General features: G+C 39.3%; 1 protein-coding gene across 2 annotated transcripts in view; it reads right to left on the bottom strand.

The window, feature by feature from the left end:
* Positions 1–17,988, bottom strand: part of LOC102290812 (guanine nucleotide-binding protein G(i) subunit alpha-2) — a 46,477-nt gene extending 28,489 nt beyond the window's left edge. The window contains exons 1-2 of one of the 2 annotated variants that reach the window (XM_005927470.3): positions 17,312–17,988; positions 16,999–17,145 (exon numbers count right to left, since the gene is read on the bottom strand). In XM_005927470.3, the coding sequence (XP_005927532.1) occupies positions 16,999–17,116 (118 nt within the window). In that variant the 5' untranslated portion in view covers positions 17,117–17,145; positions 17,312–17,988. Of the gene's footprint in view, positions 1–16,998 lie in introns of both variants that reach the window. The other variant, XM_005927469.3, reaches the window with a different exon arrangement.
* Positions 17,989–20,234: the final 2,246 nt, after the last annotated feature.

The following is a 20,234-nucleotide window of genomic DNA, read 5'->3' as shown; positions in this document are numbered from 1 at the left end:
AACCAAAGTTACTTTCCCTAGTAACTAGTTACTCTGAAAGTAACGAGTAACTTGAAGTAACTGAGTTACTTTTGATAGGAGTAACTAGTAATGTAACTAAGTTACTAATTTAAAGTAACTTACCCAACACTGATAACAACACATACATAACTGTCTTTATGTTTTGTGTGTGTGGAAGAAAGAAATATCTGTTGATCATTTTGAGTCACCAAATATAAGTATTAGTCTTAAAAAATCTTTTTGGGCAGGCTCTACAAAATACAGTGTAAAATTTTCCAAAAATGGAATGAATGATTTCGATCTGATCCATTGCCTTGTTTCTGCATCTATTCATTTATTTCACTTCCACATTACAACGGTTTTCAGTTCATTTAATTTAATTTTATTATCACTACTCCGATCATCTTCATGAGAGCCAGTCAGCATTTCTCAATTCTTGATCCCTGTTTTTCAACACACTGTTCTGCCTTTCAGACCAGCATTCATGCCACACTACTCCTCCTCATCCCATCTCCTCCCCTGTCCAGAGAATCTCTTTCAAGGCCTCAATCAGCCATCTGCTAACTCTGCTCTAGTACCAGAATCTAGACTCCGGGGTCCCGTCCTATTTCTTACCTTCGCTTGGGAAACCTTTCTAATATGACATTTCATCAGAGTACTTGCAAAGTACTTCTGTGTATCATTAAGTATTGTTCTTTAGGCTTTAGCACAAAGAGTGGTATGAGTGATAATTTAACAGTAAGTTTTGAGACAACAAAACCCCCCCTCCAAAAAAAAACCATCTACACATTGTCATTTATTGTTAACAGTCATATCTCAAGGCTAAATTCATTTACATTTACATTTCTCTATTCTTGGTCATTTCTGATGATGAGCCACAAACATCAGCCCTTTAATACCTCATATATAACTCTGCAGGCTGGAGTGAATAAGAATGAGCTACTAAGACAGTTTGATATGGAAACAGTTGGAGGGCTTTAGACTTGGGTAGCTTCCTTACACTGATCTGGTCATTATGTAAATCCTTGGCAGAGAGAAAGGTTTTCTCCAAAGCAGTTTAAACTGACACTCAACCATATATCTGACCAAGAACAATACGTATAAAACACAAAGTTTGTAGCAAAGAGAAGGCTGTTTCCTTTGCTCTCAAATCAATCTGCTGCACCCGGAAAGTGATTGCTCATATAACAAACCACCACAACTGGTATTAGGCAGTCTGCTTACTCTACCATCTCCCTATTTTTCTGCAGACCATTATGTTAGCTTATACTCTTTAGTTAGACACACACATCAGCAATCAAATGAGGCATCTGGAGGTAAACTGTTCTACTATTTGAGGGACCATAAAATCATGCAGTATTCTCTTGTTACACCAGATTGCTGGGATACGTAAGGACACACAGTACAGTTTTAGTGCCCTGACACTCTCATGAAACCTTTTAAAAGGCAAGCAAACTCTGACAATGCAACCCCCCCACCCACCCCACACACACAAAAACCCTCTGTTGCATATAAAGATGCTATGATATCTAGATTAAAAGATGATGAAAGGTAGCTGGAGTGCAATAGAAATGGTGAGAATGTGTGAGCCACACAGCTTTACCACTTCATGTCCAGTCATGCTGCATATTATTATCATTATGTATAAAAACAGACTGTACACACCTGACAGCTCATTTCCGACTTAAATCAGAATATTTTTTCACATTGCGATGTGCCTGTAAGATGCTTATGTTGCAGCAGCTGTTTCGTTACTGTTGACCCAATGCCTGAGAGAAATGAGACAGAGTACAGCCTCCGCCTGGAAAACACATCTAAATGTCGGCCCTGGCAGAGCTGCCCGTGGAATGATGGGTTGCCTTGCTTGTGCTGGCATTCGATTAGTTGCCATGGTTACGACACTACAGTCTCCTCCCCAAAACAAAATCCTTAACAACAAATTCACGCGTTTTCATGTTCTGAAAGTAGAAAAGATCTTTTTCCAACAGTAGAAAAATATTTGTTTAAGCGAAGGCTGACTGGGTCACAGATTCATAGCACAAACAAGGCAACAGCAGGGACTTTTCTCATTTAAGTGAACTTTTAAAATGCCTATCAGTTCAACTGCCTATGCATACAACATACATACAACAATTATGTCGACATATGTAAAAAACAAACAAAAGAGAAAAATAAAGTGTGGTATAATGGCACATGTTTTCAGGACCTCAGTATTGATAATCATTGATGAACAGTGAACTGGCCTGTTGAGAATGGAGGTGTGATGCATGTGTGGATGTATACCAATGATTGATCCCACTTTACTTCAATCAAAACATCAAGAATTAACGACAACTCAACAAAACATCAGACATCTTAACAGACCCGTTTGCTGTTAAAATAACATCTATAGCTACCTCTGTCTTTCACAGAGTGGTTGTAGTTCAAGTTTCGAGTATAGTTCATTTAAATAGCTTGTTAATAGCATTCGGATCTTTTGCAGTCTGCCTCCTTCACTGCATAGTAATGAATAACTGCCAAATTAATGGCCCATTAATTTAGACTTGAGCCAAGAAAAATTAGGTCTCTGCCTTCTTCTCTCTCCCCACATCATCTAGTTGATGTCAGAGTACATCTTACACAGTAATATTATTAAGTGTAAGACAAAGTATCTTGTTTCAGACCAGCTGTGGACATCTTAATCAGTGAGCGACAATGCTGGAGTTACTATTGTCCAGCATAATGTAAACTTTCTGTTTATTATTCGTAGTAGCATTCTGTGGACAGAAATTTCACTTTACAAACAAGCATAAACATTTATGTCACTCGCCATCACTCGCCATCATCAGCTAAACAGAAACAGCTATGAGGCGACCTTAATTAATAGTGCATTTCAAATCATCTCGTTAATTTCACACTGTTATACATTCTTGCCCAGTGTATGCAACAATTTGTAAGACTTGACTGAGGAATGTTAATGGCATGAAGTAATGCGATCACAGATGAACTGTACAAAGTAATGGGGTTTTTTTTAAATTCGATTGTTTGTGAGTGTATCTGGTGTCTTAACCCAGCATCAGAGCAAAACGTGTAATAGACCCGCTGGTCCACCGTGTCCAATTCATGCTTTGCCTCTCCAAAATGTGACATACACATTAAATTACTGCATGCAGAAACTGCATTACCAGCAGGGAGAGATAATATATTTAAAGCCACAAAGTCGGTAGTGAGCAAAAAACCTATAATATAATACAATATAGATATCAGGGTCTCAGCTGTTGTAGACAGTTTATTTGTCTTTACCTTGGAAAAGCACTAGGCTATAATGCTTCATTGTGGTTACTGTGCCTGTATTTCTACAGATCATACCTCAGTGCTACTCCTAAAATGCTATTATTACCTCGGAGTAGGAACAAGCTGTATATTACCTTCCTGAAGACCAGTGCATCATCATAAACTCTACTGAGACGTTCCCTTTTCAGCTTCTGTATGATCTACACCCTAACTGTATTATTAATGAACATTTTCATTACTACACATAAATTGTATCAGCCCTCCAAGTGGGTTCTCTGTGATCCATGGAGGTTTGTTCCAAATGTTAACCTTTAAATTTACCTTTCTAACTTAAGAGTTTGTGAAAAGTTTAACCTATAAAGCTGCTCATTACAAAAAAAAGACTTCCACTTGATGGTCGTTAAGTAACATCCCGAGGCAATAATTTGGGGTAATTTAACTGCATGACTTGTGTCAGGGGGGTAGCAATACGAGTGGCTAAATATGCTTCCCTGTCTGGCAGTTACCCAGACAGCTGACTGGGGTACAAGTAGAACATGTGTCAAACAACAACAATCTCTGGCATTCAGTCTCCTGTGGATTTCTATTCCGGATTCTTTAAGTCTCTCCGTGTCAGTGCTCTGGCATCAACATTTATATTAATGAATATGGGGATGGTTTCTGATGGCTATTCCAGGAATCAGCTGGCAGACAGATCGATGGGTGAACTTTGATATAGAGCTCTAACTTGATGGACTCTACATCAGGCCCACTGATTGTAAATATTACTGAAGGTATTAAATTTAGACCGCTGCTGAGCAGACATTTTGCACACGAAAGCTACAGAGTTGATGCCCTCCAATTGGTAGAGTCCTAAGCCCTACAGCAGCTAATAAAATGGTTATCTGTGAAGAGCTTACACGCTCTGACTATATTCTTTAATATGAATGCATGCAGGCATATTTTGCTGTTGTTCAATATTCAAAATTTTAATTAGAATTTTAATTAAATTCTTTAAAGCCTCCTTTTTTTACTCATGTTCCATATCTTGCCATAATTTTTGTCTCAAGTGTTGAGGCTGTGTAGTTAGAGTGTGTTATCCACTGCTCAGAACGTCAGTGGTCTGACCCCCAGCTCTCCTGGTGACCTTGGGCAAGATACTGAAACTCATATTGTCACTTATACATATGGTTGCTAATCATATGTGCAATGGCAGCCTTTTGTTGAAAATCTCTATATGGATCTTACATTTTTACACTTTTTTTTGCTACTTTTTATGCAAGATATTGTTACAGTGCTACCCAATGTGAGTCACTGCCACACGTGAACAGCACAGGTATTATTTATTAACCGTTTTATTCCACATATGTTCTAGCTGCCTGTCGTGTCTGTCACTGTCTATGTAGGTTGGACATTTGCGAGTTACGGACACAGTGTGTTTCAGCTGTAGCTCTGAAACACAGACTTGTCTCTCACACTCCACTCATATGCCTTTTATATTGTTGCACTGTCACTGTCATCACTGTCAATGTTGGCTTATCTTCTAATGGGGACGCTTGGAACTGAGGACTTGGTAACAAAGTTGGCTCATGTACACTGCATCTATCTAACAGTTTATAATCAGTGTGTTTCATCTGTGTCTACTACATCTGCAAAATAAAGGAATCTGACTTCATGATCGAATCTTGCACATTCAGGAATGTTCGACTGATCTGTTACTTTCCTTTGCTGATGACTGCATTTCATAAGTTAAATCTGATCACAGTTATATTTCATGTGGCCCAGTGCGCTTTAAAGTGCTCTTACACCTTTTCCAACAGTGATTACTTTCTCGCCTATTTAGAGGTGGAGCAGAAAATCATCTCCAGGGGGAAAACCAATTTAAAAGATCTGCAGAGGCCCTGTTTCCCAAGCACTGCAGCTTCCATATAAGGGATACTTAGAGTCATATCAATAAAGTTAGTATACAACTATATTACCCAAAATATGATTTTTATAGTAAAGTTTAATATAATTACCTTCAGTTACGTCAGACCTACTGAAATGACATTACTTAGTTGAAAGCAGCTGTTTAACCTTTCAGTGGTTATTAAGGAAAGATGCAAAACAATCACGGGATCCACTCACAACAATCTGAAGACGTCTTACATTTTGGGTCTCTGTGATAAGCAGCTGTGTAAGATTCAATATTTTCTTTAAGTGTAGACTACAGATCAGTGGCCAAAATAAAATAAAATAAAGATGTTGTGGTGCACAATTTGTACAATGTCTAAGATTTTCTATGTAAAATCGATTTTTGATATTTAAGGTTTGGATCTTCTCAGTCTGAATTATAAAAGAGAACTTTTAATATTTGAATTCAGGTTTCCCCTTTTTCCCCATGTGACAGCAGTTTCTTCATGTCATGATTGCAAACCCTTGTTTTTCCAAGTATTCTGGACCTCAACTGTCTACATTATTTCTATCTCCCATCCTTTATCTCCTTCGCTGTCTCTAACTTAAGCTTTTTAAGTGTTCTTGCAAAAGGTCAAGGTCCTTCCACGTTGCATGCAGCACCTAAATAAACTGTCTCTGGAGTCGAGTGTAAGATGATATAGACAGAATATATCATCTGTCTATATCATCTTACACTGATATAGACAGATGGTGATGATTTCTGGTCATACCGCAAGACTTTGCTGCTTGCTGAGGCATGTTTGCACTCTTACACCACTGTATGAGAGGGGATGAGTGTAATATGAAAAGATGAGGAGTGAAAGCGATAAAAGAAGTTACCTAAATTATGGATGGGGCTGAAAATAGAAAACGTGATTGAAAAATGAATTATGGGCAAGGACCTGCTGTGTCATCTGCACCAAATAGAAGATGAAGACTGATAAAGCTTCAAATTTTGTATTTGTGTGCTGTGATAAAAAAAAAAAAGTAGGTTAAATTAATGTAGCTCTTCTCTAAAACGTTCATTCATTACAACTTTACAGTGTTTGCTGGGTATCAACCACAACATTTGGTAAAAAACACAAAGGGTCAAGGGTTCTACCTTAATTCATTCTCCTCCTTAAATCCAGCATTATTAGCGGAAACCGTGGAGAATTTAAAATGTATTGACCTCTGCAGATACTACACAAATTGTGAGCTCGTTTTAAAATGAGCCACAAAAGAGGGATTTTCTTTAACTGAAAACGACAGCTTTGCTCTAAATTCTGCTTTTCCAAACAATATCCGTTTTCCACACTAAGCTATAAACGTACACCCGTGGTTAAAACAGATTACTAACAGCTTTCATTATAATGCAGGGAATTACCTCTATAATAAAATGAAGTGGAGTTGCCACTTTTGGAACAACATCAACAATACCAGGAACTGTGGTATTATGGAGGAATTTATTGTAGAATTCACATAGCAAGCAGACTGCAACTCAGCTCGCTAAAATGTTGGGGAACTCTAAATGCATTTCAGAGAAAACATCATTTCTAGGGTTGTACAGTACTTGTTCTGTGGGATAATTGACAAATAATGTTGGACAGGAAAATTTGCTTTATTACTCTGCCACAAAATTGCACTATAGTGGTCTAGTAAATAATCACCCTTCCGTTTATCCACCTCTCTCACTTAATAAGCATGTCTGCTATTTCAAAGAATCATCAAAACAATTGTGGTGGTTTTTAATTTTATGTACCGTGCAGTGTGGATGAGCACCACCATATAAAGATTTAAACAGCTATTTAACATTTCAAGCATTTTCTCAGGCTGAGCAACAGCCCTGTGCTCTAAACACTGCACGGCTATTAAAATCCTTTTTCCTGTGGGTGTTCTGTTTGGTGAATCCAGCACCAAATCCTATTCCCACCACCATGGTAGGCAAGTTAGCAGTTAGCTACTGAATAAAGCCAAACATCTTGAAAGGCTTAGATATCATCATAATATGAACACACTGCTCCAGTCTTGGCCTCTCTGCATTTTGTTCCTTATCCATTTTAGAATTCAGTTACGATTTTATCAACTGTTTTTAAGGCTTTTAATGGGCAGGCTCCAAATTTGATCATCAACCTAATTTGCTTACATTCCCACCTTTAGGTCTGATCTGCTGGCAAAGCTTTCTTACATATCCCAAGTCCACAGAAAATAAAATGACAGAGCCTTTGCAGTTGCTGCACCTCATTTGTGGAAATAGTTACCACTTGAAATAAAAAGTTCTCTCTTCATCCCTGCTTTTAAGTGTAGGCGCAAAACCTACCTTTATTCTCTGGCCTTCCAGCTGTATCTCTGCTTGTCCCCTGCTGTGGGTTTTTGTTGTTGCTCGTATGTGTAGTCTATGTTGTAACTCCTTGATCCCAGCTTTATACATTTATAAGGTTATCATATGTGAAAGCTGTGCATTTATTTGCTTGGATTCAAGTTCAGCTACCTTATAGTCACTAAGATGGATTTAAGTAAACTTAGTCAGCTTTTAAGTAAACAAGGAGAGAAAGATATTCGTGTGATAGGCAGGAGGCTCACTGACCTTTTACTTAGTAAATGCTGGAGCAGGCAGAAGGGGCCCTAAATAAGGAGGCAATAACTGCTTAAAAACAAACAAACATGCCACCGGGAATAGCTTTATTCCACACTAATGCTTCAATTAAATAACTTTTTTTTATTATTAACTTATACTATAAAGCCCACAAATCTCTGACTTGCAAAATACATATAAGAATGAAAGTCTTTAGGAGACGGATGTCAGATTTGGGCAGGCGACAACTGTCATAAACACACTGGTCTGAATATGAGTGGTATGCTCACTCCCACAGATACCGAATTTAACACTCTCACAGGGTGTCATAAACCACCATCCTGCCTCAGGAAACAGCCACAACACACTTCTCACTTTATCAAGCAAAGCAGACACATGGATGAACTGTCTCAGACATTATCTCATTCATAGGCCCAAAATCAAGCACGCACATACATGAAATCTGGAAGATCTGCTGTTCGACTGCTCATGGTGACTCGGAGTGAAAAAGCCTCATTAAGAAAAACTATTTGTTTGTTCAAAATACATTTTTACTTCTGAGCACAAAAAACTGTCAGCTCACTACTAAATACATACAAAAATAAATAGCATTTAAAAAATAAAACTAAAAACCAACTGCAGTATATTAAATTTTTAAAAATGTGGATTTTTTGGTTTTCTTTAAGCAGAAAAACTCACCAATAGTCACTGCCTGGTGCAAAATCTACATCAAAGTAAAAACTGCATCCTAAGCGTGACTGTAGGAAGGATTCATTTCTTGCTAGATCAGCACATACAGTAAACTCGCGGGGATTTAATGAGGACTTAGTGGTGTTCGTCAGAGACATGACTAACAGTACTAAGTATATTCTTTGAACATGTGTGTAATTGTAAAGTTGTCATCTCCGGATGGGCAGCCTCACCCAGAGCTATTCTCTCCATCATGAGAATTGAGTAATGTCTGTGAAGAACTATTATTACTGTCTCCTGAGGGAGGGAATTAGAGATAAGCTGCAGTGGGTTCTGATTTCAACGAGGTTCAAGGGAACAAAGACAGTTAAAAATAGTCTCACATTTTTGGGTGAAAATAGGGAAACAGAATCTGCCTATTAGAGTAGGGAGTATCTTGCATATTAAAGTCAGCACTCATAAATCACTAATGACTTATAACGGTGTAGTTTCTGACGGTGATGATGTTTCCTTCTCATTTTTCAAAATCTTCTCTTGTCCGTTTACAGTTTCAGTTTAACTTGCTCCCTAATCCTTTTAATAGCATTTCAGATGTGTTACTATATTTTACCAGCAGCAATGGGTGCTTGTCTGCCTTCATTTAACCTTGGATTTTCACTCTCAATCTACAGAGCCAATCAGTTACTCTCAAAATTACTTTGAAAAGTCATGGAAATAAATTGTTTATTATTCTCAAGTATTACACATTCTTTTAAATAGCTTTAAATAGTTAAAAAAAAACATGAGGCCAACTCTCCATAACATTTCTGATAAGAGATATAAGAGAAATGTTTCAGTGTTTATCAGTACTGAAATGACAATTCGAAAGTGTATACATGTGACGAAGTGATGACCTTGCTTCACGAGAAGCCGTCTTATACATTTATGTAACACTGGTTTTTATTCCCAGTTCCTGCTCATATAAAGACATTCCATCTACTTACTCAATACAGAGAGGGCATGGTGCAACATGGTGAAATAAGTGTTTTCTCACCCTTAAAACCCATGAAAACTGATATGAGAAGAGTTTTCTATGGACTTTATAGTCTTTTAAGCTTCTTACTTTACGGCTCATTCTCAGGCCATCAAGTAAAAGGACATTTGTTAGTTGTGTTTTGAAACATGAATGAATGCAACATGGCTGTTTGTGCCAGACAAGCTGATCTGAGAACAGAAACTGCTGATCTACTAGGATTTTCACACTCGCTACAACCATTGCATGCAGAACAGCATCTCTGACTGCACAATATGTCACATCTTGAAGCAGATGAGCAACAGCAGTACACACTGCACCAGGTGCCACTCTCTCAGGAAACTGAGGTTACAGTTTGCGCAGGTCACTAAAACCCAACAATAGAAAAGCAAAGCAAAATAGAAAAAGTCGCGGTGGTGTCAAATGTCAGGACAGCCTACATGAGAATTTTTGCTGACAATGTCAGTACAGTGCACCTATCTTCTGATAACTACTTCCACCAGGACAACATACCATGTCACAAAAGCTTAAATTGTCTCAAACTGGTTTCTTGAACATGAGAGTGAGTACTGTACTAAAATGGGCTGCCAACAAATCTGCAGCAGTGAGTGATGCTATCATGTCACTATGGATCAAAATCTCTGAGGAACGTTTCCAACACTGTTAAATTTATGCCACAAAGCACTAAAGCTAAACTGAGTCCAACCTGGTACTAGCAAGGTGTATCTAGAAAAGTGTCAGGTGAGTGTACATAATTGTTTAGTTGGTTGGGAATTTTATTTCATGAACAGTATTTTTGGAATTAAGATACTCAGTTTGCAAAGAACAGCTGCCCCGTTCCCCTGACAGTTTGGTACTCACTCCTTCATGCTTCAGTGATTTCTATCAAGTGACTCATCTTCTCTTTGCCAAAAGAAGATGATTTTTTTTCTAAACACAAATTGGACAAATACAACCATTAGGTTTACTGCAATATGCGCTCAGTCAAGAAATCAAAAAGCAGTAAGCTCCTGCGTGTTCTCAGTGCTTTCAGTAAATTGCCACTCAAGAATATTTTTATTATTTTAACTTAGTGATGTTGCTGACATCCTGAGGAACTGATATCAAGACAGACGATAAAAGACGATACAGTGCGGCTGTGTAGAATTACAAAACAGTGATTATATGGTCAACTGAGGATTCCTTGTCAAATCATGAGGTAACAAACAAGGAATGCTGTTCAAAATACTTGATCTCATCATGAAAAAAAAAATTCACTCAGCATCCACAAAAGTGACATCGATTAAAAGGGTTTAACAGTGGGGTTTTTTTTTAAATTAAACTGGAAAGATACCCTTTTTTAAACTGAAAAGTGTCATAGTTTGTATTTAGTGATTTAGTTAATTACCGTAATTGTCGGGCTATAAGCCGCTACTTTTTGCACAAGCTTTGAACCCTGCGGCTTTTAGTCAGGTGCGGCTTTTCTATGGATTGTCCATGATTTTTGTCATATCGTAAGACGATTTGTTTTGTTTGTTCCGCTGTTGTACGGCACTACGTTGCCTGGCGGAAGGGCATGTGATCAGACACACAGTATCGGGGTTCAAGAGTGGTATGTTGGTCACATGTCCATCCGCCAGGCAACATAGTGCCGTACAAGTAGCGCGAAAAACAAACTTCAAAGTAGCGCTACGCGTTCAGCGGGAGTCGTGGATGACGAGCGGCGATAAACTTGCGAAAAGCAAGTTATGCTCAACTCCACCGGTGGAATCTGACAGCGTGGAAAAGTGTGAAAACATCCATGATCACCAACGGATTTCGAAGGGCTGGACTGCTGCATGATGGAGAGGAGGACACCGCCACGGCCCTTCAGAGGGTGTTCGACTCTGACACTGACAACGAGGATTTGTTTGGTTTTGAAAGTGACAACGAAGGAAAGAAGCTGAGAGTGATGACGTAGCCATCCTGAGCCTGTTCGTATCCGACACTGGAGAAGAGGACTTTGGTGGTTTTAGTGCGCAGGAAGATGGTGGTGAATGACTGACTTTTCTTCTTGTTAAAGCCGTGTCACTGCACCTGAGCCTAAAAGGTAGTCTGAATCTATTTTTCTGGTGTGCTGTAGGTTATTGTTATGTACTACATTTGTTACTCATTTATGAAGCACAGTACATGTTTCGTACTTGTAATTACCGCTACTTGTACATATACCTAAAAAGTTATGCAAATATGTACCCATAACGTGTTTTTCAAAATATTAATAAAAGGGGTGTGTCTCCAAACAGCCATCTCTTTCCTGACAATTCCCTTTGCGCATATTCTCTTACATATGATAAGTCAACATTGAAACACCTGCGGCTTTTAGTCAGGTGCGGCTAATGTATGTACAAAACAGGATTTTCCCCTGATTTTAGCTTGTGCGGCTAATATTCAGGTGCGCTTTGTAGTCCGGGAAATACGGTAATTTTTAAATTTTTACTAATTACTAATCTCTGCACTCCACTCAGTTTCACTTCCTTCGTTGGTCAGTTCTTCTTCTTTTCTAATTGTCTGCCTCACCCTTCTAAATATCACGGATGTTGATGCTGTCTTGCCTAACGTTACAAAATTCACATGCTAAGATCTCTGAAGCCAACAAAGTGTGTGTTTCATTTCGTTGCCTTAATCTTGAAAACTAGAACGATCTTCTCAAGTTCAATCCAAATTTTTTCTATCAAATTTTAGGTGTAAAAAAATATATCTAATCAGACATTTGCATACAACTGTGCAATAAGTAGCACGTGAAATTTTGAGTTAAGGTATCTCACAAAACATAGTTGCAGCCACATTTGTGCCATTTGGAGAAATTCCCTCAAGCCCCTTGACAGCGGGAAGCCACTCAGCTAACAAAGAAATAGTCCCAAACACAGCCCCCTGTGCTTTTATCAAAATCTTTGTGACATAATTCCTCTGGACACCTTGTAAAATATTTATGCTGTTGAAAGGCCAAATGTGTTGTTTACTTACACATCAATCTGATTCTTCTATCTGTTATGCTTGAGCCAGGAAAACAAGTCTATGGACAAATTGGACCAAGAAGATACTTGAAGAAGAAGATACTTCATATTGTGAGAAAGCACAATCCAGCCACTGGTACTAAGAGAACGGGCAAATGTCCAAAAACACGTCCACCATCTCATGGATTACTGCCCAGCTGACAGATATGCCTCAGTATATGAGGCTGGGCACTGGTCTGTACGATTTGGTGATGTGCAGTACAGGAGCTCCACAGGGGACTTTTCTGTCTCTATTCCTGTTCGCTTGTACACCTGAGGCCTTCAGTACAAGTCAGTGTCACAGCACTTACAGAAATACTTTTAATGTGTTGGAAGAGTAAAAATACCTGAGCATCCACACTGGCAACAAACTGGAGTGGAAGAAAAACACACAGGCCGTATATGAGAATAGGATGGGCAGGCTCTATTTCCTAAGGAATTTGATACCCTTTAATGTCTGCAGCAAAATGATGGAGACTTTCTAGCACTACGGTTGCAAACGGAGTGTATTGCTCTGGCTTGCTGGTAAGCAGCGATGGAGCTGGTGACACCATAAGACTGAATAAACTGACTAGGACGGCCTGCTTTGTGATGTTTCTTTTTTTATTTTCTTTATGAAGCTATGGTAGAGAGGAGGTCGCTGAACAAACTGTTATCCATCATGGATAATCCTGAACACCCTCTGCACCACTTAATAGGCAGGCAGAAGCAGTCCTTCCGTCTCTAATAGACTGCCACAAGCACAGGAATAGAAAATCTTTCATACCTCCTCTAATCACTTTCTATAATACAATACTCTGTGTGTCTATTGCTCCATACCACAGTCTTTTGATTTTACTGAGGGAGTTTGGCCTATGCGGAAGAGCAGTGGGGACAGAGGATCTCCTTAGTAAAACATGCACTTGATGGTGACGTGCTGTTAGCGTCCTGCTGATCTTGTACAGTTCCAGGCATTCCAGGATCCACGTATGGGGCATTGAGTCAAAGGCTTTCTTATAATCAATCCAGGCGGTGCACAGGTGATTAGCCAGTAGTTAGATGGGACTGGTACATATACATTTTATTCATAATATTTTTATATACTGCATTACAATGATGCTAAGATTACAAGAATGACTACTATTATCACTACATTTACTATTATTACTGCTATTTTACTATTGTTGGTTAATTGATATTATTATTATACTTATTCAGATGCTGTGACAAATTAATTGGTTGCTAAGCAGTTTTTAGGAAGTAAACTTAACTATTTAGAACTTCAGGCTGCTTGTTTGCATCTGTTTCCACAAATTATTTTGAATCATGAAAAACAAACTATGTTACATAATGTTTGATAAACTGTGTATAATAAATATATGCCCTTTTTACAGCAGACAGTTTGACTTTTCTTATTAGGAAAACCACAGCACGGGACTGAAACCAAAGAAGGCAAATGAAATTCAAAATGCTGTAAGCTCCAAGCACTGTACTTGTACTTTTAAATGACTCTGAACTAGTTGCTGTCAATTTTACTCTGCCAGTCAACTGTCCTCTTACAACCTCACGTTGGTATTAGACACAAAGATTCAAAGATATATATAAATATCACTGACCGGTGCTGTGAGCAAACAGAAGTCTGCAAATGGCTTGCTTGAGATGTCAGACAAGGTGAAGCCAGTCATCAAATTACAACAGACTAAATAAAAAATCATCAAGATATGATAAGTTTAAGCAAAAGAAGTGTTTAAAAAGTAGAACGTGTCTAGATTAAGAGCAGATGTTTGTATTTAATGAGAGCTGAGCTGCTCTTGACACAGAAAACACTGCTGTCTTTTCACAGAAGTTACCATATTTGGAGGACAGGTTGCATTACTAATTTATCAGCTAATGTCAGGAACCTTGGTTAGCAAGCTGCATCCATAAACCATAGGGGGGCACCAGCTACCTATACCTGCTAATTAGTGCTTAGCAACAGACTAATATAACACTAGTATTTCAATCACCAAAACTGAAGCACAAACATCTACGCAAGTGGCAGAGAGGTCCAGTTCAGTGAGTCCTATTACCCGAGGTAAGGCCTTGAAGACACCAGCTGCCTGCATCCAGACATCTGTCTATCCAAGTGACCGCTCCCCCAACTTCCGAACTATTGGGTTGTTGTTGTTGTTTTTTTTTTAATCATCCCTGCAAACAAAGCAGGCCTGCACATTTTATCAAATATTAATCTTGATCACAATTTTGGCTTCCCACTACTAAATGAATGTGATTAAACCAGTAACAAAAATACATGATCCACCAGCACAACACAAATCAAAATAAGTACTGAGTACTATGTACTCCTAAAAGTCAGCCTGAAGACGAGCCTTCATGTGCCGATCACAGCTATTCCCTGCACTGCGCATTTGAAGTTTCCTGAGTATAGTCTGGAGGAGTAACACTACATTAAAAGTCAGATATTCAACAGATAACAGACAAATATCAAACAAAAATCAAACGTCTGACACGGTAGAATGTGAGAAGCTCATCCCTTGAAGGACATCATCATCCGCTGTTTGAAAATACTTTGGATTTAGCGCAAGAGATGCTAACCAAGAAAAAAATCACATACAAAGAGTGCTGTAGAGTTGTGTTTGCCTGGAAACACACCACAACCTGCAGTATAATGCATGAAGGCCAAGAAAAACAATACAATGTTTCATGGTGATTGCTAAAGTAAATTGCCCAACATCAGCTTAAATATCCATAAAGGCAAAGCTGTACAGCACGTAAGCATATCCATCCAGCTCACAAAGATGCACTGAGATTACAACACATTCCCATTCCATTAGGTCAAAGATAAGTGTCCACCAAACATGGGGAGTAAAAAATCTTTCTGAAAAATGGTCACTTAATGGACAAAACGCAAGTTTTTACCAAAATCTGTGCAGCAGAAACAGAAAGAGATCTCACAGCCTTTCAGTATTTTTCCTATGAGCATCTGTCACATAGGTGCAACGAAAGAAGTAAAAAATGTTATAGTTTGCCTTTACGAGGTTCACTTAGGTCAGGTAGTTAAACACCTTATTTGATGGCAAAGATGTTTTAACTAAAAAAGTTAAAAAGAGAAAGCAGTAATTTGCATTAAGCTTTGATACAATTTTTATTTATATTTTATTTTTCCTCTAAGAGATGGGGTGAATTTATGTGAGAAGGAAAAACCAGTTTTATTTTAGTTGAAATATGTGTGCATGACCAGAGTTGAAGGCGATCGTGGCTCTAGAGTTGGCAGTTCGTCTTGTAATCGGAAGGTTGCCGGTCCGAGCCCCGGCTCGGACGTTGTGTCCTTGGGCCTACTGATGGTGGTTAGAGGGCCCGGTGGTGCCAGTGTCTGGCAGCCTCACCTCTGTCAGTGCGCCCCAGGGCAGCTATGTACAATGTAGTTTGCCATCACCAGTGTGTGAATGGGTGGATGACTGAATGTAGTGTAAAGCACTTTGGGGTCCTTAGGGACTAAGTAAAGCGCTATACAAATACAGGCCATTTAAACATCCAAACTATCCATAGAGGTAATAAATATTAGCAATAACAATATTAACAACCAAGTTAAATTACTAATTGCCAATTAACCGAATTAACTGAGAGAGTGGCCCGCAGGTATATTTTTGCTTATCATGGAGTCTTTTTGATTATCATGTTTTTACATCGCCCATATGATTTGCAAATCTTTCCACATCTTCTGAAAACAGAGCTGGAGTAAGGAGGGAGATTGCTGGTAAGCTTGCAATCATGCCAGGCAAAACAGCTTTCAGAAAATGCCCACTTCTACTGGCATTCACACAAACTCTTGTCTTGACATTAAACGCAATCCCTTTCGAAGGAGCTGACAGACCAATCAGAAGCACGATCGAGTCAAACTTAAACAGCTGAAACTGTTAAGAAGGGAAGTGAGAATGCGGTAATGAGTGGGAGGATGTATTTCCTGTTTGCATATGTATGCGACTTTGTGTGCACACAGGATGGAAATGCAGAAGGAGGAAAGGAGATGGTGCCTTCAAGATGCAGAATTTGTTCGATATAAACTGTTGCTTTGCTGTTGCCACCTATTAAATTGGCATTTTCTTCCCTGTATCCCTTTGAGAGAGATTAATGTGAGTATAAGAGTAGAGCTGAAGTGTAATCCTGTGAATGCCCACAGGTTTAATATATTGAATTAAGCTTTCTGGGAAAAATGCCAGCTCAATCCTCTAAGAAGCTGTGCAGCATGTTGACATGAGGATATCTGACTTATCTCCAAGTATATAGTGTGGGCACTTGTGTAGGCTAATTAATAATACACAACATGACTGTAGACAGATGAGCACTGAAATGGCCCCTTTTCTATGCTGTAGCTAAGATTATGTGTATAGTGTCCTGCCTTAGATATAGTGATGTTTAACTTGGTCGCCTTTGTGGTAGTTTGTAATATTTATGGTTTTATGAGTTTTCGGAGTATTATGTACAGGCAACGTGACACGATCATTTCTGGAGTAAGAAACACTCCTTTCAGTTTCCTGAGGAGTCAACTCCAGATGTAACCTACCTACCTAATAAAAGCAATTTCACTTCTCTGGCTGCCTTCTCCCCGTCCTCTCGGAGGTTTTTGTCAATCATCTTTGACCTCTCCGCAGCAGCTTTATCCTCGGCGCTCACCGTACAACCCATTGGATCCAAACGCAGGGGCGCACCGACCGCTTGCGCAAAAAAAAAAAGAAAAAAACAATAAGAATCTCAGAGAGCTGATGGTTTTAGTGCGTCGGCCGATGCCAGGAATAACAATGGAACAGCTTTTGCTTCCAGTACTGCCTTCTATAAAAAAAAACAGCCTCTTTCACTTGCAAACAAAGTCAGCTTATCCACCTGCAAGAAGTCTGTGGTCCCGCTCTTCTGGTCTACAAGAAGCTCAAAAGGGAGGCAAATGAATTCAGAACATTTGCTGTTTTGTTTTGTTGTTGTTGGGTTTGTGTTTGTTACACTAAACCTCAGATTTGTATGTGGTCCATGTCGAATCTATCAAATCCCGATGTCTTGCATCCATCCACAGACTGAAATGCCCGTGCTCTCTGCTCCACGGTAGACTGGCTCACTTAGTCCTGGCCTGGTAAGCAGCGCGTCCCTCGGTGGTGGCGACAGTGCTGCAGTCTCTTTCTGTGCGTATTTAGGCTCGCGCGAAAAACCTGATCATCGTGTGACAACTGTAAGTTGTCAACCAGTCGCAGCGACGTCACTCGAGCAACTTGTCGCGATAGCCCTGTTAAATCAGGTGAGCTCTCCGCTGTAGCTCGTGTGAGCGAAACCAATTAATGTGCAAACCAGCGAGGCGTGATTTTAGGAGTGTGATGTGCAGACCGCAGTGGGCGCTGTGCCAGCCTCATTCCTCTGCATTTCCCGCGGATGCAGACTCTAGCATGACAAATGAAATGAAGGCCAGCAGTCCGCCCTCTTCTCACTGACCAACTGCGATACGCAGGGGCACCTCTCTGGTCAAGGATGCACGGAGTGCTGTTAAAATGGCTAATGAGTCTTGTCGTCACATGTTTATGAAATACCTTGGCACCAAATGAGACCGCTAGAATAGCTGACGTGCAGCGCCATCCAATGGACGTACACAGTTATAGAGTTTATCTACTCGTTAAAGACTTAAAGGCATTGCAGCGAATAAACTTTATATAGAAATTACAGATTATGTGTATGGTGCACTGCCTGAGGTTGGACACAAGCTGTTTTCCAAAACAAAACATAAAGAATCAAATTATATCAAAATATAGAATCAAATTATATTACCACTGAAATAACCAATTACATTAAAAATCTGAATCATAATCAGAAAACATTATTGATCCCCAGGGGTGTGGGTGTGTGGGTTACAGTGCTCCAGTACAATATATACAATATATATATATACATACATATAAGTCACTTACTAATAAATATCTGAATAAGAAAGAAGAGCATGTGCAAAAAGGGTGTAGCTATCACAGTGTATACAATGTGTTAGGTGGAGGAGTTGTACAGAAAGATGGCCATAGTCTGAACGTGCTCCTGTGGCTAGCCAGCATGCCATGGAGTGGGTGGGAGGAATTATCCAACATTGTCTTTATCTTGTTCAACATTCGCCTCTCCGACACCACCTTAAGAGAGTCCAGCTCCATCCCCACAACATTGCTGGCCTTGCAGATCAGTTTATTGAGTCTGTAGGCATCAGCAACCCTCAATCTGCTCCCCCAGCATGCAACAGCGTAGAGGATTGCACTGGCCACCACAGACTCGTAGAAAATCCTGAGCATTGTCCGACTGATGTTGAAGGACCTCATCCGCCTCAAAAAATAGAGATGACTCTGGCCCTTCCTGTAAAGTGCTGTGGTGTTTTTAGCCCAGTCCAGTTTATTGTCTGTGTATACTCCGAGGTATTTATAGTCCTCCACAATGTCAACATTGACCCCCTGGATTAAACAGGGGCCAAGTGTTTCCTGGTCTTCCTGAAGTCCACAATCAATTCCTTGGTCTTTGCCACGGTGAGCTGCAGATTATTCTGCTCACGTCATGTGACAAAGGAGTCGACCACAGCCCTGTACTCTGTCTCATCATCCCTGCTGATGCATCCAACCACCGCAATCGTCAGAAAACTTCTGAAGATGGCAGGTCTCTGTGCAGTGGCCTAGGTCTGTGGTGTAGACGGTGAAAAGGAAGAGGGAGAGGACAGTCCCTTGTGGTGCCTCTGTGTTGCTGATTACCTTGTCAGGTAATCACAATGTTAAAACAGACAGTTCCAATATAAAGTCAAATACAGTTTAAGATAAAATAATCACTTCCACTGCTATAATTTGAATTATTCTAATCTTCTAAGAGTGAAAAAACATGGCTACTTATATTTATTTGACATGAGAGACACGTTCTTTATTTTAACAATATTTTCACAGCACAATAAAGGAATGGGGCATTTAAAAATAATAAATAATCTTGAACTATACCAGCTCACAGTAGGCTTATTACAGCCATTTTACCAGTCTTGGCTTTTGTTCTCTTGTAAAAAAAAATAAATCAAACATTTTATTGCTGGGTTCTAATGTACCATTTAACTGCAGGGCCCTTGCTACTGCTGTAATGTCTTTAGTCTGAGTCAATATAGATGATATTCTGTTGAGTTCAATTCTATAGTACTTAAATGTAACGTTAGCTTGAGCATTCATAAATACACAGACCTGTGCCGGTGTAAATAAAATTCCTAATGTGTTACAGTAAAAACCAGCAGTATGTTGACATAATGAGGTCAGCAGCGGCGGCTCATGATGACAAACAGTTTCATAGGAAAACTGAGCAGTTAAAATGATAAGCTTGTCTTTAAAACAGCCTGAACACCTTTAAAAAACAGAGGTTCCGGGATTCCAATATTGGTAAGATCTACAGTCAAATGCAAAAGTTTTTTTTATGTATTTATGTTTTGCTTCCAACTATGTACAGCAAATGAACAGTATTTAAATGTAATGTCCTTAAGAAATAGGGGGAAAAAATCTAGCAAAGACCTGACCCAGGACCTGAGAGATGCATCTGGCCCTGTAGTTGATCTAGTTATTTGTATTTGTATTTTGTATTTATTTATTTATTGTCATTGTCAGAGAACAATGAAATTGCATTTGGTGCTTCCATACAACCCATAAATAAAATAATGAAGAAAATAATAAATACCCCTTAAAACCCAAGTGTAAATATTTAACCCAGTGTGACTCCAGTGCAATAAGACAATCCTTAGCAACAACATGAGAACATGACAAGTAAGTTCAGT

This window comes from Haplochromis burtoni, unplaced genomic scaffold, assembly GCF_018398535.1.
Source record: "Haplochromis burtoni strain Fernald_Lab_line unplaced genomic scaffold, NCSU_Asbu1 Contig_100, whole genome shotgun sequence".
Classification (NCBI taxonomy): domain Eukaryota; kingdom Metazoa; phylum Chordata; class Actinopteri; order Cichliformes; family Cichlidae; genus Haplochromis; species Haplochromis burtoni.
This window is presented reverse-complemented; position numbering and strand designations above follow the sequence as displayed.